At 44.3% G+C, this 26,272-nt stretch overlaps 1 protein-coding gene across 1 annotated transcript; it reads right to left on the reverse strand.

The window, feature by feature from the left end:
- Positions 1-25,365, reverse strand: MANSC4 (MANSC domain containing 4). The gene is made up of 4 exons (XM_063445338.1): positions 25,269-25,365; positions 23,758-24,027; positions 14,858-14,989; positions 1-745 (listed from the first exon to the last, which is right to left on the reverse strand). Exons 2-4 carry the CDS (start codon positions 23,993-23,995, stop codon positions 57-59), a joined length of 1,059 nt encoding a protein of 352 aa, XP_063301408.1. The 5' UTR covers positions 23,996-24,027; positions 25,269-25,365; the 3' UTR covers positions 1-56.
- Positions 25,366-26,272: the final 907 nt, after the last annotated feature.

Here is a 26,272-nt window from a genome sequence, read left to right on the forward strand (position 1 = left end):
AAGTAATTTGACTATATGTTAAGAATGAACTCATTCCATTAAGTATTCCTGGTTCATTATTTTTCCTTAAGGAGGGTACATTTTATTAAAGTCCCTCTCCCAGTGTCTCTTGCATGTCCTGGCCTGTATCTACCTCTTTTTCGTCTCCTACAACATCCAAGAGCCAGGATTCCTGCACAGCAGCACATTAAGGCTAATGATGATCCAAGCAAACCTGGAAGCAACCATAGGTTCATTAATGGGTCTCTAGTGTCATCCAGGTCTGCATCAGAGCTCTGGTTCCTGCCGTTGTGGTTCTTTGTTTCATTGAGATGTTGCTTGCTGCTGTCAAGATGGGCTGGGCTCTGTAGGTTTGGCCTAGGTTGGCCCAGTGGTGGCATAGAGAGGTTGGATTTCTCAGTGAAGGCAGAACCTGACGAACTCCGGGTTCCAGAAGGGGTGATGAAAGGGTTTTCAGAAACAGCAGGAGCAGTGAGGGGAGGTGAATGAGTTGGTGGAAGAGATCGCAGCGGAGAGTGCTGTGGAGAAGGACGAGGAGGTGATAGAGGATGATGGTGAGGGGAATTATGTGATGTTGATACCTGCTGTTTTGTAGAAGGGGCTAAAGAAGTGAGCAGGGCAGGAGTATGCACAGAAGAGGAGGCCTGTGCATGGGAATCATTAGGACGTTCCCATTTCAAAGATGACCTTGGGTTAAAATCAACTTGTCCCACTTTGTTAAACACCAGCAGGTCTGGATCAACACCTAAAGAAGGAATCAAGTGTTGTTAATATCTTCACTATGGAACAAACAAAATATGAAATAAACATCAATTTATAAAATATACAATGTTTCTTAACCTTAAATTGCAACTCTGTAGAACGGTAGACAATTATCCAATTAATAAAATGCAGTTCCCATGTTTGAGTGAGAAAAGCCTCTTCTCCCATGTAGTAACTAAAACCAGTGTTTAAAGCACAGGTGGAATTATGTCTTGGGCTATGAGGTTCATGAAATGGTAATGTTTGCCTCTCTAATCCGTGCCCCAAGTCTATATATTTTGGGTGCTAGCAACTCATTTGTAGTGGAGCTTATGCCTTCAATGGGCACTCACTAACCATGTAAATAACATGGTTGTGGAGAGATCACCATGCAAACCAACACGCTGTTTCTGCTGAACACTTCATGCTTGTTACTATGCTCCATATCTGCTCTTTATATATTTAAAGATTAGATAATGTGAATAAAAAGTTTCCCAATATGCTAAAAGCACTAACTCATTAAGGGAACACTATAGAGTCAGGAACACAAACATGCATTCCTGACCCTATAGTGTTAAAACCACCATCTAGCCCCTTTGCCCTCCTAAATATAGTAAAATCTTACTTGTCTGCATCTGCTGCCTCTGCCCCTGATCTGCCTGCTTGGCTGTCATCATCAGAAGTGGTGGTCTGAGCCAATCACAATGCTTTTATATAGGACTGGCTGAGACTGTCAAGGAGGCAGATTAGTGGCAGAGCCAGCACAAGCCAAACACAGCCCTGGACAATCAGCATCTCCTCATAGAGATGCATTGATTCAATGCATCTCTATGAGGAAAGTTCAGTGTCTCATTGGAACACAGCACTACCCTAGGAAGGATCTCTAACAGCCACCTGAGGAGTGGCCAGTGAAGTTATCACTAGGCTGTAATGTAAACACTGCATTTTCTCTGTAAAGACAGTGTTTACAGCCTGAAGGTAATGATTCTACTCACCAGAACAAATACAATAAGCTGTAGTTGTTCTGGTGACTATTGTGTCACTATTGGCATTAGTACAGGACTTAGATTTATTTTTTGTAGAGGGGAAGCTGAAAATTATTAAAACAGATATTTAACCTCTTAAGAAGAGAGGTAATTGTCCAAGTTTTGAACCAGAATAAAACCTAGAATTTGTGCTGTGTCTTTGTTTCATAGTAATTGAAGTTTTTAGTTTTTTTTAAATTTCCTACATGTATAGGACACTATAGGCACCCAGACAACTTCAACTCATTAAAGTGGTCTGGTGCAATGTCCCTGACCTTCCTAGTCCTGCAATGTAAATCATTTCAGTTATTGAGGAACTACAGTAATTACATAGCAGGACTAAGACTGCCTCTAGTGGCTGTCAATCAGACAGCCATTAGAGGCAATTCCTGCTTGCTAGGCACTTTTGAGGAAATCCAGAGTCAGTTAAATCTCCATCGGACAGCATTGAAGCGATGCTGTCTTATGGGAGGCCCTAATGCACTTGCGGTGCACGTGCATTAGTGCTACCACCGTTGGATGACGTCGGTGAAAGCGAAGCACCGGCCCAGCACTGAGGGAGATCGGCGTTAGAATTTTTGAGTACAGAAAGGCTTTTTTTTAACCCTTTCCATGCTGGAGAAGTCGGGCAGAGAGTGACTATAGTGTAACTAATACAAATTTGTATTCCTTACTATAACATCTCTCTTTAACCCTTAGCTCATCCTAACACTAATCCTACCCATAAAACTAAACCTAACCCTAAAGAGACCCATAGCAGCAGATAGTCAAAATAGTAAGACATATTAATGACAGAGGGGGGCCCCCAGGTATCCACTATTACTTGGGTCAGCTTGTGTTAGAATGCATTTAATCTTGCTCACACCACATTTCTGTCTATGGGGGACTTAAATCCCCATTTACACAGTTGCAAACCATGCAAATATTTAGCCCAACAATATAAATGGACAAAGCTGGACACTTTAATTTTAGGGTAAATGGGGGTGTGGCCAGGGATGGTGCTGTTTTAATTTTAGGCAATTTTTTGACCCTACTAAATAATAGATACTTCAGGTATGGAGTGCTCATGACGGGCTCTGTAGGTGAGACCTGAGATGCTGGCTATAGAACAGTTGTGAAGCTCCAGATTATGACAGATTCAATCACAGCTACTTCGTGGCACTGTATTACCACTATAGATTGATTATATTAACAGCTGCAGTGATAATAAGGATTATCAAGCACTGATTTTATGTCAAGACACGGAAGCTCATATTGCTTAACCCCTATTATTTACTGTCCACCAACAGTGGACAGTAAGAAAACATGGTAACCGTAGTGATAAGCCACTCCTATACCAAGTCCCAGTATAATAGTCAGCACCTCCCCACATATTTCATCTTTCTTTGCTGCTCCACACAAAGATAAGTACATTACAAATTTACTCTTACCTATAACTGTTTTGATTAACTATTATTTCATTATTACATTTTATTGCTTTATTGTTTTCTTATAGTAAAACAGATGTTTTTCTTCTGTTTATTACTTCGGTTGTTTTGTTATATGAAATCTATGTTGTAACCTTTGAGCCCAGCGTTTCAGACCTTCCTTGGGTAACTATTCGTTGTACTCCTCTCTCTTGAGCTTTTCCTTTGTTGCTCTTATCTCCATGTTCCCTTTATTCTCTCCTTATCTCTGCATTTTGTCTCTCTCTCCCTTCTCCCGGTCTGTTTGGCGCCCTTTTGCGCCTGTTTTCACCATCTCTGTTCGGTTGCTTTCATGTATGAATGAAGCCTGTTCACAGAGACTCGAGACGAGTTGACTTGGTGGATCCACAACCTCTCGGCTTGGAATGGCAAGGTCATCTTTGGTTCTCTGCCGGAGTTCACAGTGGATTCGGATGCAAGTATCCCCGGTTGGGGTGCCCACTGTAATTGTGTGATTACCGGGGGACGTTGGTCGGAAGACGAATCCCGACTCGACATCTAGAACTCCTGGCCGGCTCCTTCACAATCCGAAGCTTTGCGAACGGGACTGCCAGCGCATGCATCCGGCTGCGCATGGACAATGTCTCAGCGGTACGTTATGTCAATCACATGTTCGGCACGCAGTCTGTAATTCTGGCCCGCTTGGCGAAGGACTTTTGGGCTTATTGCTTGGCCAGGTTCTGGTTGGCCAGGTGGAATATCTCCTAAGCAGGGGTCAAGTCCTGGGGAAAAAAGTGTGGGAACTCACCCAAGATTCCCGCCACCCCTTAAAAAAAAATATTACACTACTATGCATATAGTGCAGTGCAGGGTGTGCATAATGAACATAGTGTGTTTGTAGTGAGTGCAGAGTGTTTATAATGAATGTAGTGTGTGTAGTGAGTGCAGCGTGTATAATGAATGTAGTGTGTTTGTAGTGAGTGCAGAGTGTGTATAGTGAATGTAGTGTGTTTGTAGTGAGTGCAGAGTGTGTATAATGAATGCAGTGTGTGTGTAGTGAGTGCAGAGTGTGTATAGTGAATGTAATGTGTTTGTAGTGAGTGCAGAGTGTGGATAATGAATGTAGTGTGTTTGTAGTGTGTATAATCAATGTAGTTTGTAGTGAGTGCAGAGTGTGTATAATGAAAGCAGTGTGTTTGTAGTGAGTGCAGAGTGTGTATAATGAATGCAGTGTGTTTGTACTGAGTGCAGAGTGTGTATAATGAATGCAGTGTATGTAGTGTGTTTGTAGTGAATGCAGAGTGTGTATAGTGAATGTAGTGTGTAGTGAGTGCAGAGTGTGTATAATGAATGCAGAGTGTTCATAGTGAATGTAGTGTGTAGTGAGTGCAGAGTGTGTATAATGAATGCAGAGTGTTCATAGTGAATGTAGTGTGTAGTGAGTGCAGAGTGTGTATAATGAATGCAGAGTGTTCATAGTGAATGTAGTGTGTATAGTGAGTGCAGTGTGTATAATGAATGTAGTGTGTTTGTAGTAAGTGCAGATTGTGTATAATGAATGCAGTGTGTTTGTACTGAGTGCAGAGTGTGTATAATGAATGCAGTGTATGTAGTGTGTTTGTAGTGAATGCAGAGTGTGTATAGTGAATGTAGTGTATGTAGTGTGTAGTGAGTGCAGAGTGTGTATAATGAATGCAGAGTATGTATAGTGAATGTAATGTGTAGTGAATGTAGTGTGTGTGTAGTGAGTGCAGAGTGTGTATAATGAATACAGTGTGTGTAGTGAATGTAGTGTGTTTGTAGTGAGTGCAGAGTATGTATAATGAATGCAGAGTGTGTATAATGAATGTAGTTTGTAGTGAGTGCAGAGTGTGTATAATGAATGCAGTGTGTTTGTAGTGAGTGCAGAGTGTGTATAATTAATGTAGTGTGTTTGTAGTGAGTGCAGAGTATGTATAATGAATGCAGAGTGTGTATAATGAATGTAGTTTGTAGTGAGTGCAGTGTGTATAATGAATGCAGTGTGTTTGTAGTGAGTGCAGGGTGTGTATAATGAATACAGTGTATGTAGTGTGTTTGTAGTGAATGCAGAGTGTGTATAGTGAATGTAGTGTGTAGTGAATGTAGTGTGTAGTGAGTGCAGAGTGTGTATAATGAATGCAGTGTTCATAGTGAATGTAGTGTGTAGTGAGTGCAGAGTGTGTATAATGAATGCAGAGTGTTCATAGTGAATGTAGTGTGTATAGTGAGTGCAGTGTGTATAATGAATGTAGTGTGTTTGTAGTAAGTGCAGATTGTGTATAATGAAAGCAGTGTGTGTGTGCTGGATGAAGTGTGTGTGTGTGCTGGATGATGTGTGTGCATGTGCTGGATGATGTGTGTGTGTGTGTGTGTGTTGGATGATGTGTGTGAGTGTTGGATGATGTGTGTGTGTGTGTGTTGGATTATGTGTGTGTTGGATGATTTGTGTGTGTGTGTGTGTGTTGGATGTTGTGTTTGTGTTGGACGATGTGTGTGTGCTGGATGGTGTGTGTGCTTGTGTGTTGGATGGTGTGTGTGTGCTGGATGGTGTGTGTGTGTGTTGGATGGTGTGTGTGTGTGTGTGTGTGTGTGTGTGTGTGTGTGTGTGTGTGTTGGATGGTGTGTGTGTGCTGGATGGTGTATGTGTGTGTGTGCTGGATGGTGTGTGTGTGTGTTGGATGGTGTGTGTGTGTGTGCTGAATGGTGTGTGTGTGTGTGTGCTGGATGGTGTGTGTGTCTGTGTGTGCTGGATGGTGTGTGTGTCTGTGTGTGTGTGTGCTGGATGGTGTGTGTGTGTGTGTGTGCTGGATGGTGTATGTGTATGTGTGTTGGATGGTGTGTGTGTGTGTTGGATGGTGTGTGTGTGTGTTGGATGGTGTGTGTGTGCTGGATGGTGTGTGTGTGTGCTGGATGGTGTGTGTGTGCTGGATGGTGTGTGTGTGTGTTGGATGGTGTGTGTGTGTGCTGGATGGTGTGTGTGTGTGCTGGATGGTGTATGTGTGTGTGTTGGATGGTGTGTGTGTGTGCTGGATGGTGTGTGTGTGTGCTGGATGGTGTGTGTGTGTGTGTGTGTGTGCTGAATGATAGGGGGAAGCATTTTTTTAAAAACTTTATGTGTCTACGTTTTTTTATTTTATTCCCCCTTCCCTGCTTCTTACCTTGTCAGGGAGGGGGGAGATCGCCTGGTGGTCCGGTGGAGGGAGCCAGCAGCTACACACTGGCCATCACACGCTGTGTTTCCTCTCCAGCTCTAACTCTCGCGAGACTCGCCTGTGCGGAGCGTTGCCATGGTAACCCGTGGCAACGCTCTGACAGTCGCGGGTCTCGCGAGAGTTAGAGCTGGAGAGGAAACACAGCGTGTGATGGCCCTGTGTGCAGGTAGCAGGGCAGGTCCTGCAGGACTGGGAACGGGAACGGCGTTCCTGCTTTGGAAAAAGTGCAGGAACGCCGTTCCCATGCGTTCCTGCAGGACTCGAGCCCTGCTCCTAAGACTCCACAACATTCATGCGGACTGGAATTCACTCTGTCGGACAGCAGCGACTGGAGATTGGACGTAGGGGCGTTCTCCGCTATCTCGTCTCTCTGGGGTCCTTTTGCCATCGACCTCTTTGCATCCCGGCTCAATACCCAGTTACCACGGTTCTACAGCTGGCGCCCAGATCCGGCCGTGGAGGCAGTGGGAGCCTTCCTGCAAGACCAGACCGGCTCGCTCCCTTATGGCTTCCCTCTGTTTGCCATGATCTCTCGGGTCCTGCTCCAAGTTCTCCGCCAACTGGCCGACCTGATTCTGCTGAACCCATTTTGGGGGACTCAGTCATGGTTCCCACAACTCCTGGAACTGGCAGTGGATGGGCCTAGGCTTCTACTATCTTACCCGGACCTCCTTCTGGACCCATCGAGCCGACAACACCCTCTCCTGCTGGACGGGTCATTGCTGCTGCTCGCGTGGAGGATTTCCGTGGTCCCTGGGAAATCCAAGGGGTTGTGGACGCATGGGCTCCTGGTACTAGATGATCATATGGAACGCTTGGAGAGCTGGCTGGTGCCTGGCTTGGAACATGGATCCCGTTTTGGCACCTGTAACTGCGATCCTTCAATTCCTCACTTCGTTATTAGAGGCTGGTCGTGCGTATCGCACGATTAACTTGTACAGATTGGCCATTTCCTCAGCTCATCAGGGCTTTGATGGCTGTCCCGCAGGTCAACACCCTTTGGTGTGCCGCTTGTTTCGGGGCTCGCAACTGTCTCATTTTGCCTCATTTCATGCAAACGGGTTTCGGATGTTTGTGCCCTGACTACGATGCTAGGTCTTTCAGTCCGGACAGGGTGACATTTAACATCTCCAGACACACTAAGATGGCTATTCGGTCTGTTTCGTATCCGAGTTTTCCAGTTACTCTGGCGTTGTGTCCATTGGCTTGTTTTCAGGAATATGAACTTCGGACGAGTGCACATTGTTCTGTTTCGTCACCACAGCCTTTCCTCTCGTTTTGTCAACCTTTTTCCCCTCTGTGCAGTACTACCTTGGCTCGCTGGGTGAAATGGGTGATGTCGCTGGCTGGTGTGGATACGTCCATCTTTAGCGCCCATTGCTCTCGGGGGGCATCAGCCACGTCTATGGTAGTTTCGGGGGCGCGTCTGGAGACCACTTTTCGCGAATTTTATTTTCAACCGATCCCTCATGTTTTTTCTTCAGTTATTGATCAGCTTTAAACTTGCAATATGAGCCTCCGTGTCTAGACATAAAATTACATGATTTTGCTATTTCATGACGAAAAGTCATGGTTTTATGAAAGACAAGGAGGCGAGTATTGTCCCACCCTTCTACGTTTATTTCACTTGATTCTCCCTCCCCGTTGATTTTCTCTCTCATATAGGATTCCAGGGGGTGGTAGATATTTGTGATGCGCTCTGTGATTATTTTACCATTTATGCTCATGTGACCCGACTGTGTTTTATGTTTTGTCAGGTGGTTTTCTTGCTATGTGGGCACTGTGTTCTTCCATATATCAATATGATGTCTTGGCATGCGCACTTTGGTTCAAGTACTGATTTAACCGTTGGGCTCCTTATTTTTTATGTTTTCACAGGTTGATTCTGTACTGCTTGGGGGTCCTCACTGCTTCCCACAAGGCTTCAACTCGTTTGCTGGATGTCTATGGATTGTTCTATGATGGGAACCTCTACGTTGGCGATTCTGTTTCTATGATGGATTGGTCCCAGTTCGTTTATGGTTCCTGGTTGGAGTCCGGCTGGATTTCGGGACAGTTGTTCTGCTGTGGTTGGACTGATTCATCGGTTCCTGTTTAATGTTTGTTATTGTGTCGCATCTCCAAAGAAAGAGGAAATATGTGGGGAGGTGCTAACTATTATACTGGGATTTGGTATGGGAGTGGCTTATCACTATGGTTACCATTTTTTCTTACTGTTTGTATTCTTTGCTGCTATTTGGTGGACAGTAAAGAAAGGGTAAAGCAATACTCACCACTGTGTCTTTCATGAAATCATGACTTTTCGTCATGAAATAGCAAAATCATGTAATTTGTTTCACGGTCTGCAGTAAAATTAATGAGCGAGAAAGTTGAAGAAATAACAGGATATCAGTGCAGAGACAGTTCGCAGCATACAATGATCACACTGTTAAAACAGCATAATACTGATAGCCTCCTTATTGTCTCCTGCAGCTTTTTATATGACCAATCTGCAACGACAATAGTCAGGTCAGAGTCAGGAGCAGGGGAGGGCTGGCAGCCTTAGGCCTGGGGGGCAAAACCAGTCAAGTGGCCCATTGCGCCACCAAATCAGTTCACCATCCATGCCCACCTTTTTCTGGTTTTATAACGGATGTTATTGATGTTATGCTAATCAGTAGCTCTTTGCCATACCCGCTCCTTCACGGCTCTGACTTTCAATGTTGTCAGAGCACAGGCTGAGAATCTCTGAGCCTGTGCTCTGACTCACTAACTGAGCGCCGGAACCACGAGGGAGAGGATTTGATCTGACTGCACCTACTGCTGGTGCGCACCAGTGGACCACCAGCGAATCGTTTAAATTAAATATGCTGGTGTACCCAACTTGTGAGCTGTGTTGGCCGCCGGGCGCCTCTGTTGTCATGGCACCCTGCGTGACCGCACAGCTTGCCCACCCTAACGGCTGGCCCTGCTGACACACACTGACGTTACTCCTTAGACATCCCTCAATATTAATACAGACATCAGAGTAAACACCAATAAACTGTGGAAACAGAGCTGATCCCCCCAAATTTATAAAGGTTTGCTTAGAGGATTTATTCAAGATTAAATCATGCCTCCTCCTCTCTGTAGGCTGGGAGGAAGTGAAGAGTAATCACAGTCTCCCAGCACAACGCCACCTGTGGCTGCTGGGGAACAGCTGTTTAATGTAATGCTTGCAGGACGGCCAGCTGCCGCAGAACCTCTTTGTTTCCGTCTCTGCAAAGGGCTCTAGGCACTGCTTGTTGTGAGTGTGAGCCACTGTAAATTAGGGGCAGAGGGCACTTGCACTGCGGTCAAGACGGGTCTGGGCAGGAGGAGAGTGCAGTGCAATCAGTGCACTCCCCTCCTGTGGGTCACCAGTAGACTGGTGCACCTGCCCAGGATCAGAGCCGGTGCAAGGATTTTTGCCGCCCTAGACAAAATATACATTTGCCGCCCCCCCATGTGACATCACAATGCCCCACCCATATGATCTGCCATATGAACTAACGCCAGTGCTGCACACAGTGTGTGTTTACATTAAAAAGTCTGCAGGGACCAGCTTTAGACACCAGAACCACTTCATTAAGCTATAGTGTCCCTTTAATGTGAGGTAAATTATAGATTAGTGTCACTAATAATATACTAGATTGCCTACTTACAATTAGATGAGGATGATGATGGGCTGCAGTTTGGCTCCACTCGTCTGGTGTAGAACAGGACCTCTGGAGGCTGTTTGCAACTATGGTCACAACATTCAACGTTCTGGGAGAATTGGAAGCAGCTCCATTTTTTGGGGGCCTCTTACACAGCTCAAGGTCTGGGCCCCAGTGCCTGACGGTGAGTATGCCCATAAGGCCCACTCATAAGTCCACTTATATGTTCCACCCACCCATGAGCTCGCTCACAGGGAGTGGAGTGTGTAGGGGATGTGTTATGTGATCTCATATGTGTGCTTATGGTATGTAGTGTATATGGATACCAGTTTGTGCAGGTGATGCAGTGTGTTTGTGTGTAGTGGAAGCAGTGTGTATTTGTGTATAAGGGATGTATTATGTGTTTCTGGTTGTGTGTGAGGGATGCATTGTGTGAATCTGTGTTTGTATGCATAAGGGATGCAAGGTGTGTGTCTGTATGTGTGTGCATTGAGTGTAAGAGATGCATTGTGTTTCTGTGTGTATGTAAGAAAAACAGTGTGTGTGTTTGCATGTGTGTGTAAGGGTTTGCATTGTATGTTTCTGTGTATGTGTGCAAATGATGCATTGTCTTTGTGTGTAAGGGTTGCATTGTGTGTGTGTGTAATGGATGCATTGTGTGTTTCTCTGTGTGTAAGTGAAGCATGTTCTGTTTCTGTGTATGTATAGGGATGCATTGTGTGTTTCTGTGTATGTATAGGGGTGCATTGTGTGTTTCTGTGTATGTATAGGGGTGCATTGTGTGTTTCTGTGTATGTATAGGGATGCATTGTGTGTGTGTGTGTGTGCGCGTAGTGTTAAAGAGCTCCCTGTCTTGCCCCCTGTCCTATAGAGCTGTCCCTTCTGTCCCTTAGAGCTCTCCCCTGCCCCTTAGTGGTCTCTCCTCTCCCCCATACCTCCCCTAGCGGCCTCTTCTCACACTCACCCACCCTCCCTGTGCTCTTCTCATCCCCCCTCCACCCTCCCTGTGTTCTTCTCACTCCTCCCTCTGTGTGTTCTCACCCCCCCTGTGTTCTTCTTACCCCCCTCCTCCCTGTGTTCTTCTTACTCCCCCCCTTGTTCTTCTTATTACTCCCCCCTTCTTCTTACCCCCCTTCTTCTTCTTAACCCTCCTACTTCTTCTTACCCCCTTCTTCTTCTTACTCCCCCTCTTCTTCTTACCCCCTTCTTCTTCTTACCCCCCTCTTTTTCTTATCTCCCCTCCTTCTTACTTCCCCCTTCTCTTACTCTCCCCCTCCCCTCTTTTTACTCTCCCCCTCCCCTCTTTTTACTCTCCCCCCTCCCCTCTTCTTACTCTCCCCCCTCCCCTCTTCTTACTCTCCCCCCTCTTTTTACTCTCCCCCTCCCCTCTTTTTACTCTCCCCCCTCCCCTCTTCTTACTCTCCCCCCCTCCCCTCTTCTTACTCCCCCCTTCCCTCTTCTTACTCCCCCCCTCCCCTCTTCTTACTCTCCCCCCTCCCCTCTTCTTACTCTCCCCCCTCCCCTCTTCATACTCTCCCCCCTCTTTTTACTCTCCCCCTCCCCTCTTTTTACTCTCCCCCCTCCCCTCTTCTTACTCTCCCCCCTCCCCTCTTCTTACTCCCCCCTCCCCTCTTCTTACTCTCCCCCCTCCCCTCTTTTTACTCTCCCCATCCCCTCTTCTTACTCTCCCCCTCCCCTTTTCTTACTCTCCCCCCTCCCCTCTTCTTACTCTCCCCCCCTCCCCTCACTCTCCCCCCTCCCCTCTTCTTACTCTCCCCCCCTCTTCTTACTCTCCCCCCCTCCCCTCTTTTTACTCTCCCCCCTCCCCTCTTTTTACTCTCCCCCCTCCCCTCTTCTTACTCTCCCCCCTCCCCTCTTCTTACTCTCCCCCCTCCCCTCTTCTTACTCTCCCCCCCTCCCCTCTTCTTACTCTCCCCCCCTCCCCTCTTCTTACTCTCCCCCCCTCCCCTCTTTTTACTCTCCTCCCCCCCCCCCCTTCTTCTTACCCCCTCCCCTGTAGGTGGCCGAGCTGCACTCCTGTCCGCGGTCCCGGCCGGAGTGATAGGAAGGTGCTCAGTGTGCACCTTCCTGTCAGTCCGGCCGGGTACAGGAAACAGAAACTCCTGTTCCGCGCGGAACAGGAGTTTCTGTTTCCTGTACCCGGCCGGACTGACAGGAAGTGCACACTCAGTGTGCACCTTCCCATCACTCCGGCCGGGACCGCGGACCGGAGACCGGCTCGGCCCCGCTACAGGGGAGGGGAGGGAGGGGAGAAGCTGCTGCAGCCGTCTGAGCGCTCTTTACAGAGCGCTCGGCGGCTGCAGCATTTAAAGGGCCGGCCCGCCGCGGCCGGTCCTAAAATAATTTCGGGCGGCCTGGGGGGCAATTGCCTCCCTGCCCCCCGGCCCAGCCCGCCCCTGGTCAGGAGTGACGGACATGTTTCATAGCAGCTGCAGCAACATTTACAAGAGCTTAAAGGAACACAATAACTTACTGTAATGGTTATGATATCTATTGTCTGTCCTTGCAATGTTAGTACTGTGAATTCTGCCTTTTCAGAGAAAAGACAGTGTTTACATTGGTTCCTAGTAACACCTCTAGTGACAATCACTCAGACTTGAGGTGCTTCCTGTGTCAGTATTTCCACCCCCTCTGCATGGAAACCCTGAAAGCTTCCCATAGAGATGCGTTGACTTAATGCATCTCTATGAGGAGTTGTTGATTGGCGCAACGTAGTGTTTTGAATCACATGTGCAATAGCCTCCTATGGGAAATCATTGGATTGGCTGAGATCATCAAAACTGATGATCTCAGTCATGTAGGCGGAGCCAGCCATGGTGAGAACAGCGTGGAGTGGGAAAAATAGAGCTGGATACCTAAATAGTTAGTTTAACACTATAGTGTCAGGAAAACAGTGTTCCTTTATATTGACAGACTCAAATCAGTTATAACAGGAGCACTACTGAATATGTTCATATTGTGCCAAACCATGTATTGCATGGTTATCTATGTATTGTGCCATGTTTTGTGTATATGCAGAGCGTGGCACAATAGGATGCAAAGTTGTAACTGGAACACCAAGTGGATCCGGAAGTGCAGACGATTTTCAACAGTGGAGCGCACACGTCATCCAGGATATAAATCAAGGCTTAGAACGCTGAATGATTGGATTATACCCAGGTGTACTGAGTTGTAGCGGATTGGCTGAAGGCGTTCTTTGGGAGGGTTGGGATGGGTTTAAAATGACATGCAGACGCGGACTTTATCTTATGCTGCATACTCACGGAGGCTCTGGGCCCTTGAGGAAGTTTGAGCATTCAAATGAAACACGTAGGGCTTTGAGAGCTGTGTGCATTCATTTATTTTATGTTTTACTTTTTATTTAATTATGTACTTTATCTGAGAATAAGTGAGTACCACTAACCCTGTACAACAAGGTTTGTGATCCTGGCTCCTAATCCCTGATTAGGCTTTTATTGAGTTTTAATCTTGTAAGTTTAATTTGTATTAAAATAGTGTTTGAATACCTTGGAACTCTGCACTATATGTTTTTTTTCTCCAAGACGTATTTGAGTTCTCTGTAGGTACTTGGCTAACTGACTCTTTTGCTATAATAGCAATCATTCACTCATATCCTCATGGTGTATATTCTATATTGCCCTATGTTTATATATATATTTATAGAAGCTATTATTGTATTTTGCCTATCTCTGTGTTTTGTATTGGCATCTCTGTATATTGTACCTGGCTTTGTGTATTTTATGGGTAACTCAGTAATATACTTGACTCTCTCTTGTATAGGGATCTCTGTATTGTATGTACTGAGTATATGACTATCTCTATATGGTACTTAGCTCTAAGTCATTTATAAGTAGATTTGTATTATATGAAGCTCTGTGTATGTATGGAGACGAGCTCACCAAGTCTAACAACCCATCATCTTAAAACTACACCAGCTGCCGCTGCACCAATGCTAAACATATCTATCAAATCGTACTGCACTCCTGTGGGACACCACTTTACCCAGCCTGGCCACTCAATGAAGGACTTCATTGAGTGGCCAGGCTGGGTAAAGTGGTGTCCCACAGGAGTGCAGTACGATTACTCTCTGTGGTGTTTAATGGAGTGTCTGTGCATATTCATTCTGCCATTTAATTGCTGGGTGGTTTCCCCAATGTAGGATCCTAGGTGGCATTTGGTGCATTGAATCATGCATACCACATTGCTGGATGTGCAGGAGTATGAACCTTTAATGCTATAGGTTTTATTGTTGTGTGAGGCTGTATTGTCTGTGCATATTTTCGCAAAGGTTTAAAAATAATATCCGAAAGTATTACTTTACTGAGAGGGTAGTGGATGCATGGAATAGCCTTCCAGCTGAAGTGGTAGAGGTTAACACAGTAAAGGAGTTTAAGCATGCGTGGAATAGGCATAAGGCTATCCTAGATATAAGATAAGGCCAGGGACCTACTAAGAGTATTTAGAAAATTGGGCAGACTAGATGGGCCGAATAGTTCTTATCTGCCGTCACATTCTATGTTTTTTGTGTTTCTATCAAGGATTACTAAAGTTAGTCCAAAATGTATTAATTTGGAAAAAAATAAATAAAATGATTTAATCCACTACAGAGACTGCTGAATATACATAAACCAACCAGTGATAAACATTTCTCACATCTATTAACACTGGTCATAGCACTGTATAGGACACCTTAAACAATGATTGATTATTACACGATCATGGCGCCACCTGTTGCCGATTTAGAAAAAGAACTGCATGTTTGTGTTTTAACTCACCAGCTGTGACGGTAAACAGCACTGCTCTCTCTTGCAGCTGAAGGATGCAGCTCTCTGGCTGTGGACAGTACACCAGGTGACAGTTATCTTGCCCGTCATTATTATCCATAAACGCAGCCATGTTACAAGGGACTGAAATGACAAAGCACTGTGATGGAAACAGGGCCATGGTGAGCATGCACAGTTGCACCTTTTTAGAAATAACTTGTATTTTGATACATATATTACTATACTACATCACTGTTACAATTTGACAGAATGTTTGGCACACATAAAGCCCCTTAAAGCGGCACTGTCATGCCGAACTTACCTTTCCTCAATCTCTTCCTCTTCTCCCCCTCTCTCAGGATCTGTTATTCTTTAAAATCATAAGACAAAGTAGGGACTCTTTGCCTTATGGAGGATTCCTCCGCTTGACCAGCTCTGACCAGCGGAGGAGCAAAGTGTGCTTCATTTACGCTAGTCAGAGCAATTTTCCCATAATTCTTACCTTTCCTCTGTGATCTCGCAATGCTTCCTGTCATTTTAGACGAAACTGCCGAATTGCGTTCTAACTGAATGAGAACAGTATGTTTGTTTCTTTTAGAACTCAATTCGGCACTTTGTTCGTATCGAAATTTCATTTGAATGAATGAAACTCCGATTCAATTTGTGCCGCGGCTGCATCTTGCAGCCGCTTAGTAGATAACTCCCTAATTCCCACGGTATTAGGGAGTTATCTACCAAAAGGCTGAAAGACCTAAATTGGTCTTTCAGCCACATTTACTAATACTAAGTAAAGATTACTTAGTATTAGTAAATTATCTGCCCCTACTCGCTATACTGCGAGTAGGGGCATGTCTAGTAAACAGTGAGCAGCCTGTGGCTTGAAATCCATCCAATCACAGTGCTCTGTGTCATTTTACACAGCGTGGGAAAGTTCTTTGGAATTTTCCCACACTGTGTAAAAAGACAAAGAGCACTCTGATTGGCTTAAACCAGCCAATCAGAGTGTTCTTAGCCTAATTGCAGGACGTGGCAAGGCTGTATAAGCCTTCCCCCGCCCTGCAGAGCTCAGTCTGCGCGGAGCCCTCCATGGGTGAAGATGGATTATTTTTTCTTGCGCTGTTTTTTTTTTTTTTTTTTTTTTTATTTCGTCGGTTATTATGGTTTTTTATTTGCCCTTTTTTGGGGCTGAAAAAATAGGATTTTAGTTTTTTAGTTTTTTTTCGATTTTTTTTTTTTTTTACAGGTTCTTAGTTAAAGGTCCCCCCTCATTATTTTTAGGGTGAGGGGGGTATAGGTAGGGGGATAATTTTATTTTTTTGGGGGGGGAGGGGGTGACTAGGGTCCCCCCATTTATATTTAGGGCCCCCACCGGCTGCTCAGGGGTGGGGGCCAGGGGGAGGACATTAGGTTCCCCCCCCTTATTAGTATTTAGGGCCCCCACCCACCGCTCGGGGGGGGGACAGTAGGTCCCCCTTATTGTTTTTTTTAGGGCCACCGCTCAGGGGAGGGGGCCGGGGGGGGGACAGTAGGTTCCCCCCTTATTTTATTTTTTTAGGGCCCCCACCCACCGCACAGGGGTGGGGGTCAGAAAGGGCGAGGACAGTAGGTCCCCCCTCATTATCTTTATGGCCCCCACCCGCCGGCCCTGTGGTGGGGAGGACAGTAGGTCCCCCCCCTCATTATCATTATAGCCGCCGACCAGGGGTGGGGGCCGGAGAAGGGGAGGACAGTAGGCCCCCCTCATTATCTTTATGGCCCCCACCCGCCGCCCAGGAGTGGGGGCCGGAGAGGGGGAGGACAGTAGGTCCCCCCCTCATTATCTATATGGCCCCCACCCGCCGCACAGGGGTGGGGGCCTGGGGGGGGGGGACAGTAGGTCCCCCCCTTCATTATCATTATGGTCCCCACCCGCCGCACAGGGGTGGGGGCCTGGGGGGGGGGGGAGGACAGTAGGTCCCCCCCCTCATTATCTTTATGGCCCCCACCCGCCACCCAGGGGTGGGGGCCGGGGGGGAAAGGAGAGTAGGTTCCCCCCCCCCTTCAATCACTATTGTGGCCAGAAAGAGTCCCTGTGGGTTTTAAAATTCGCCTGCCTATTGAAGTCTATGGCGGTTTGCCCGGTTCGCCCTGTTTGCGAACATTTGCGGAAATTCGAAAACTTTATGTTCGTGACATCACTATTAATAAGAATATCCCTCCGCCTCTTTACTTGCTCTCGTGTCCAGGGATCCATGGTAGTCTGCTTCCAACCTTCACCTCTGCTGGACCCAGTACACTCTTCACGTGAGCCCCAGCTCTGGTTAGTAGCTGGGTTTTGCTGTAATAACCTGAGGCAACCTGACAGATCAGGGCTCTCGGTAGAATAATCACAGTCTCCTAGGGCTCCCTCCAACATCAGAAGGATGCTTTGATCTTCCCACCAAGCCTGCCTGTGGCTATTATACATACATATATACTCGCTATATATATAAATTCACAATATAGGACACAGTCCTATGCCCCACTCTCACGACACCCAGTGCAAACAATTTAGTACAGGTACTCCTCACTTACCAACCGGGTTCCGTTCCTATAACCCGGTCGTAGAACAAATTGGTCAGTAAGTGAGGAGTTAAGGGATTCCCTGCTCTGGTGCACTTGTCTATGTTCGGGGAAATTTCCCTAAACATAGATGTACGCACCAGAGCAGGGAATCCCTCTAATCTATGTTCGGGCAACTTTCACACACACACACTGTATCCCTCTCACACACTACACCCCTCATACACACACACACACACACACACACACACTGTATCCCTGTCACATAATACATCCCTCATACACATTAGACCTGTGCAATTTGTTTAGTTTCAAATGTCAATTCGGACGAATTCCGGACAATTCGGACATTCGGATATTTCCGAATGTCTGAATAGCTGAATTGATGAATTTCTGAAGTGGAGTGCCGGAGTTCCGAAGCACAGAATTGCCGAAGTACTAATATACCCAGTTGAAGAATGAAGAATGTTACACTGTATACCAGTTTAAATAAAAAGTATAGGAACGTAGCCAGGATTCAGCATTTGCAACACTTACAACAATCAAGTAATACATTCATATAAAATGTAAGTTCCTTAGCCAGTCAATGGATGGGAATGAGTAAGTAGATAACTCCCTAATTCCTACGGTATTAGGGAGCTATCTACCAAAAGGCTGAAAGATCTAAATTAGTCTTTCAGCCAAATTTACTAATACTAAGTAAAGATTACTTGGTATTAGTAAATTCTTAGTATTCTTAGTATTAGTAAATTCTGCCCCTACTTGCTATTCCCCCCTCCTGAGCCCCCACCTGTGCTGCGCGAGTGGAGGCTTTTAAACTGAAGGGGGGACCTATTACCCCCCCACCCCCCCGACCTCCAACCCTGAGCGGTGGGTAGGGGCCCTGGATGACCTATTGTGTCTCCCCCCCGGTGGGTGGGGGCAGGTGGGGTCCCCTGAGCGGCAGGTGGGGGCCCTAAATCAGAATAAGGGGGGGACCTATTGTCCCCCCTTCCTGGCCCCCACCCCTGAGCGGCGGGTGGGAGCCTTAAATACCAATATGGGGGGGACCTATTGTCCTCCCCCCACCCCTGAGCGGCGGGTGGGGGCCCTAAAGAAAAATAAGGAGGAGTCACCCCCTCCCCAAAAAAAATAAAATAAACCCCTACCTACCCCCCTGACCCTAAAAATAGTGAGGGGCAACAATAACTAAGTACCTGTAAAAAAAGAAATAAAACTTACAATTTGATGTCTTCTTTTTTCTAAAACCTTTTTTTTTTTTAAGTTTTATTTCTTTTTTTACAGGTACTATTTTTAGGGTGAGGGAGGTAGGTAGGGGTTTATTCATTTTTTTGGGGAGGGGGGTGACTAGGGGTTTGGGGACCCCTAGTTACCTGGGGGGGGGTAACCTTTTTATTTAGGGCCCCAACCCGCCGCTCAGGGGTGGGGTCTGAGGGAGGAGGACAATAGGTTTCCCCCTTATTCTACTTTAGGGCCCCCACTCGCCGCTCAGGACACGGGTGGGGGCTCGGGAGGGGGGACACTTGGGGTGTTTTTTGTTTTTTTTTTTAACAGTGAGCAGCCTCAGGCAGTAGTCATATGCACACAGTCATGGAACACAACTTCGCCATAAAAACAATGCACAAAGTCCACAAGCAGCCCTCCATCCACACATGCTCACAGTGATACACATTCACATACAAATATATTCATAGTTACATAGTTACATAGCTGAAAAGAGACTTGCGTCCATCAAGTTCAGCCTTCCTCCCATATGTTGTTGCTGTTGATCCAAAACAATGCAGAAAACCTAGTCTGAAGCGCTTCCAATTTTGCCACAAACTAGGAAAAAATTCCTTCTTGACCCCAAAATAGCAGTCAGATGTCTCCTTGGATCAAGCAGCTATTACCCCACTAATTAGAAATTATATCCCTGTATGTTATGTTTTTGTAAGTATTTATCCAATTGCAGTTTAAACATCTGTAGTGACTCTGACAAAACCACCTCTTCAGGCAGAGAATTCCATATCCTTATTGCTCTTACTGTATAAAAACCTTTTCTTTGCCTTAGATGAAATCTCCTTCCTTCCAGCCTAAATGTGTGACCTCGTGTCCTATGTATAGCCCTGTTTATGAATAGATTTCCCGATAAAGGTTTGTTCTGGCCCCGAATATATTTGTATAAAGTTATCATATCCCCTCACTGTCAGACACAAACTCTCAGGCACATACACAGGTAGACAATGGCAGACACACTTAGAAATAAACATAGCCAGATGCACATTGTCTACTGTATGTCTGTATTTGTCAATGTGTGTGCTGAGGTGGGTGTTGGTGCTGGAGTTTGGAGTTTGGTGCTGGAAGGGATGGGGCTGAGGTGGGTGCCGGGAGGGATGGCAGCTGAGGTGGATACAGGGAGGGATGGGCGCTGAGGTGGGTGCAGCGAGGGATGGGGGATGAGGTGGGTGCTGGGAGGGATAGCAGCTTAAGTGGGTGCAGGAAAGAATGGAGGCTGAGGTGGGTGCAAGGAAGGATAGAGGCTGAGGTGGGTGCAGGAAGGGATGTGGGCTGAGGTGGATGCATGGAGGGGTGGGATGGGTGCAGGAATGGCATTTTAACCCTCCAATATAAACATTTCCATTCCTGTAGAATGTTAAAACGAGAGGGACATGATACCCAGATCACTAAATTGAGATGAAGTGGTCTGAAGTGTCTAAAGTGTATATGCTGTCTATGAAATGAAAAATACATTTAAATATTAGTTTTTGGGAGAACTAAAACCCTCGGCTACTGGTGTCTGTTTTTGTTTTTGCAAACTACTTAATAGTGAAGGGGCTAATTATGAATCTCTTAAATTACATTTTTGTAGTGGAAATCTATGCATTTTATATTACCCAAAAGTGCTTCAATCCCTTTGGAAGGTAACCCAGAACAAAAATAATATATTTAAAACATATTTTGGAGGGTGATGGGGTTTTTGAATAAAATCTATAATGCAAATTTGTTTCACACAATAAGCCATAGATGAGGTTATTTGTTTGAGTTGAAATATTTGTTTTTGGTCTTTTTTAGTTAACCCCTTAAGGACTGAGGCAGTTGTACAACAAAACAAAACAGAAACAAAACCTTGAATTTGCGCTAAATGTCTGTTCATAATTCACCTCTTTCATATTATGTGCACCCACACTTATCATATATAATTTTGTTCAGGAAATAAAAAGTTTAATTTCTTGTCACATCACATATTTGTATATTAAACATAATTTAATATGAAAGAATTGAGAAATTAAGAAATGCTGTTATATTTTTTAGTTTTGCATGGCATTGTAACTGTGAATGTCACAATACTGTTAACTGAAATAAAGTACACATATTTGTATACAGCAATGTTTCATGAGTAAAACAGTACCCCCTATGTACAGGTTTTATGGTGTTTTGGAAAGTTGCAGGGTCAAATATAGCACATTATATATTTTTCAGTTTATACACATTGAAATTTGCCAGACTGGTTATGTTGCCTTTGAGACCAAATGGACTGGACATACCCCATTTCCAATACCTTGGGTTGTCTACTTTTGCAAATGGTATGCCATCATGGGGGTAATTCTCATTCCTGGGCTACCAAACGGTCTCAAAGGCAACATAATCTGGCAAATTTCAATGTGAAAAAAAGGAAATTCAAACCTTATATTTGGCTCAGCAACTTTTGAAAACCATAAAACCTGTACATGGGGGGTACTGTTATACTCGGGCGACTTGAACACAACACAAATATTGAACACAAATATTAGTGTTTCAAAATAGTAAAACGTATCACAACAATTAGATCGTCAGTGAAAGGACTAGAAGGTAATGTCTTACCGGGCCTTATAATTGCTGGGCTTAACGTACCAAGGAATAGTCAGAATACTTGCCGAGGTCGGGGACACAGAATGGGACACCATAAGAGAAAGCCAAAAGTCAGGGATACCAGAATACAGGGAAGTCAAACAAAGCCAAAGTCAATAACCAGAAATAAACGCTCAGGAACACAATCTCGGACAACCACTAAGGGAAACCATGACAGGGCAATGAGGAAAAGGCAATAGGAGTTTAAATAAGCCTCTGATTGGCTGTACTCAACCTTTGACCCCAGAACGTGCGTGCGCGTCCTTTACGTGACGTCACAAGCACGCCGACGTCGTCAATGCCGTGGGCGGATGTGGGGTTAAAAATTATTGTGGATCCGCAGCGGCCGGTGTCCACCAACATGCTGCAAAAGTCAGACACATTGACGCACGGCCGCTGAATGGTACTACTGCATTTGTTAGCAAGGCAATTACTGCAGATGCCGCAAGATGAGGATGAGGATGAGGATGTTACAGAAAAATGCAAAAAAACTGCATTTTTACTGACAATATCATTGTTGTGATATGTTTTACTGTTTTAAAACACTAATATTTGTGTTCAGCGAAGTCTCCCGAGTAAAACAGTACCCCTCATGTACAGGTTTTATGGTGTCCTGGAAAGTTACAGAGTTAAATATAGGGCTTGCAAGCGAAATTCTCTGGACCTTCTGCCTGGGTTGTCAGGGGTAGGTCCCTCAGATTGTAATAAATAAAATGACTAAATTATGCATTGCATTGCATTGATCCTGAATGGATTGATCCTGAAGAAAGCCACGGACGAGGGCTAAAACGTTGATCTGTTTTTACATGAATATTGAATAAAGCACCATTAGACTAACGGGTCCTGGGGCCTGGGGATATGGGGCCGGGATCGGAGGGATACACCATTAGACATACGACATGCTAAACCCCCGAAACCGGACACGCTCCCAATCCTCGTGTGACGTGGAAGGCTGTCCGACCCATTGGAAACACGGGATGGGCCTAGCTGCACATACCTTCACCGAAAGAGTAGATGTAAGGGACAACACGCATATAAAGCATACGGTCCTGTATCACGTAGACCTACACCATATTCACCTTAAGATATTATTGATACACACACTAATGACGCAGTAAAGAAACTTGCACTCGACATCAACAATACCAGCAACAACAACATGTAACACGTCCAGGGATCCACGCGAACCGCAGGCTCTGCCAGGAGGGTTGACGACAATGCCCATAGCCAAGCATATCAGCAAAACGGAGTCTAGGGCATCTTCCACACAAGCTAATTGCCAACACATGGAAACTGTTTCCCACGATCATAGTCCAGAGTGAGATTTTGACCCGAAATGCTACGCATAGATAAACGAGTGAATACCTGATAACTATGACACTAGTAACAAAATATGACCCAATAAATTCCACCACACCCGCATGGTAATGTATACCCAGCAACACCAATGTGGACCTGCGAGTCTATATTCAACACGGGCCTGCGAGCCGCCTTACTTGCGAACACTCTGATATCCCTTCAATCTGTACACATAGCTTCACGAATAACAAAACCACACTTAAAAAAAAGGGGGGGGGGGAAGAGAAAAAAAAAAGGAAAAAAAAAAAGGAAAAAGATATAGAAGTCGAAATGTTTGAAACATTGTATAAGAATACTGGTTATTGTTTGCACCACCTGTGCTATATTATACAATGGTAACACATGGGAATGCTGTACAGCTGTAATTTTGAACGCTTGCACAATAAAGAAATTTACCAAAAAAAGAATATTGAATTAAGGAACTTTACTACGAAAAGACTGTGAGTGCAAGCCATTTACTGTTTATATTTATACTTTGGCTACGGCTGCAAGATGCACCCGGCATTATAAAGAACAGTCAGTGTGCAAGGACTTGGAAATGTGTTTTATATATTATATATATATGTGTATATATAGTATTAAGAACTAAGGGTTTGCAGATTTTAGAACAGGGGTCATTTCATTTTTTCTTTGTTGCCATATTTTGTTTTATGAATGTATCATTCTGTTATAATCTACAGTTGAATATAAATCCCATAAGAAATAAAAGAAATGTGTTTTGCCTGCTCACTCATATGTTCTTTAAAAATGGTACATATATTACCAATTCTCCAAGGGTATGCACATTTTTGAGTACAACTGTATATAAACACACTGCAGCTCATTATACACACACAGTACATCTCCTATTTTTTTCACTTTAGATGTCAGTGGGGGCCTCCTGCTCGAGTTTCACCTAAGGCCTTGCAAAGTCTAGAGCTGACACAGCTTGATTGTGTCTGTCTCTCTCAGCACTGTCACCGTTAACCACATATTTTTTGCTTTCAATCTATCTTTACATCTCTCGTACCCCTTCATTCTTTTTCCTCGTAAAGTCACCTTGTCTACTATGTGTCGTTTCACAGAATGTCACCTTAACCCGTACTATAACTCTCTGAGGAATGGTCAACTGTGTCATTCATCAGGTCAGGTAACTTTTTGCTCACCCTGATCACAGCATTTCCGACTGCAGAGAGATGCAGAAACGTCAGACTGTTTCTGCAGGATCCGTGCTCCACGTTTCTGTGACCCAGGTAGGTTAAGGAACAGCCCAGGGAAGCGTCTGATCCAGCACTCATGATAGAACGATGTTGGAGGGCAGAGAATATTGGATCTAGAGATAATTCCTGGTACATCTAGGAGGGTGAAGTGAAGGAGAACTACATACTTTAATCCTACAGCCATTACCAAAAGACACAGGGATAGGAGGTTATTCCCTGCAGGGAGAGAAATTAAGTAAAATCAGAATTAGTTTTGACATACAAAACATATGGTATTTTAATGATTACTTTGCATTTCTTACATGAATTATACTAATTTGCAGCAATACTTCCTAATACTATGGAAGCATCCAACTACTGACCCACAACCTACGATTAGAAAAATAATTTTTAGGCAGCTGATACGAAAAGCCACAACTCAAAATTGACTTTACAAATGCATCATTCAGGCATTTCAATCAGAGTATTTATTACAATAACAGTAAAATTGTGTAAATCTGTGTACTCATTCAGTAATTCAGTTTACTTAGAGCATGAGGGTACAGTGGAGTAACCCCTAGCCCTCGTGGACACCAGAAATGACACAGACTGTCTGATTGAGAATCCATCATGCTCCATATTAAACAGTCTGTACGCCTTCAAGTAATTTTTAATGCTTGTTCTATCCGTAACATTTAGAATGAAGCCTTTATGATTGAAACTCTAACGTTACTGCGATCTTCTGAAAACAGGACTATTACAGTAGTGTTAAAATAATGACTTTTTAAATGAGAATTTTCAGCAATGACATGTAAAATGCCTACCTCAACAACAATACCAAGCAATTTATAACCTAATAACCTAAAGCAATACATGCAACACATCACAAGGGCACAACAACCAATATTCCAATTTTTCAAAGTTCAACCCTTCTAAACATAAAGTATTATAGTATGCACATTCTAATACACAGCCCAGGCAGTTTACTTGCAATATAGCACAATGTTAGATTTCTGCTCATGCTTCAGTCACGTATGTCTTTGATCTCTACACATTGAGAGTGACTATGAAAGGCAAAACAAGTGCAATTCTAGGTGCAACGTAGTAAATTAGATGTGTTCTGTTGGTTCAAATGATTGCTAATTTTTTACTCATTGCCCCAGTATATCACCTAATTTTACTTTAAACCCCCATCGAGCCCAAAAACACGTGCTTTTCAATTTTATTACTTTATTTAATCATTTTATTGAAAGTTTTTATTTTATTTTTTATTTTTACTAATGTGAGAATTCAAAGTGAATTTTAAAGTTAAGGTCAAAGCAGCTGAACTTCAAAAATCCTAGCTCAGCATTAAGTTCAGTTGCTGTGGCATTACATTTGAAATTCACTTTGAATTCTCACTTTAGTAAATAAACTCTTAAGACGTTTGTGTACACTCAATTTCTGTTAACTTTTTTCTTCTTAGTGTGTGCACTCACCTGTGTTCCGAGTATCCGCTCAGTGTGCTGTGTCATGATGCCCGTAGAGTGAAGCAATATCTGTTCCACTGTTTCTCTGTAAAATTCTCCTGTTGGTCTCCACCTCAGTCCTGTTGCCAGTCACAAGTTTCTGTCCTGTTCTATGGTTGGGAGGGGGTGTAGCATAGGTAAGTGAGGGAGGGCGGTGGGGGAGAAGTCAGCTTATTGGATAAAAACTTTAAAAGAAGCCAAGGTGTGGAATTTGAAACTGTTTCCTGGTGTGTTTTTTTTTCCCCCCCAAATTATTTTAATCTTTTAATACAAATATAATGAAAAGCAAGCAAAAAAACAAAACATGATACATCAAATAAAAAAAAAAAGAATCGTGCTAAGAACACACTAATACATGACTGTGATTTGATTGCTATGGAGACAATCCTTTTGTTGGAATGCAAACTCTATAATTAACAGACAGTGCCGAGCTGACTGGATTTTGGGGGTTATAATGAATCTATCTGGCAGGGGACTATTGTGATTCAGTTTTGGGGCTCTGATATCAGGTGTCCCTTTTAAAACGTTTGTGATAGGTGACTTGCAAAAACCATCATAATACAAAGGAATTTGCCTACCCTTTTTTCATTAAGGTGGGTGGAGCAGAAACATACACAGCATAGGAGGATTCATAATTAAAATTATTTGTATTATCCTCCTTCCCTTAGCAGGGGAATAGGATTGTATGGCAGAAGTGCCCAAAGGGTAGCTCCCCAGATGTTATAGAAGTACAATTCCCATGATGCTTTGCATGCCTTTAGAATGAAAAAGCATCATGGAAGCTGTAGTTTTAAAACATCTGGGGATCTACCTTTTGGGCACCCCTGTATGGTTTTACTGGCAGTGATGCAACATGTGTGCTCTAGTAGAGGTTGGGGCTTACTTTAAGGAGGTTTCTTAAACATGATTGATTCGTAAGAAATAAAAAAAAAAAAAAAAATCAACCTTAACACAAAAATCTAAACTTATATATT

The sequence above is a fragment of the Pelobates fuscus genome, chromosome 3, assembly GCF_036172605.1.
Source record: "Pelobates fuscus isolate aPelFus1 chromosome 3, aPelFus1.pri, whole genome shotgun sequence".
Lineage (NCBI taxonomy): Eukaryota > Metazoa > Chordata > Amphibia > Anura > Pelobatidae > Pelobates > Pelobates fuscus.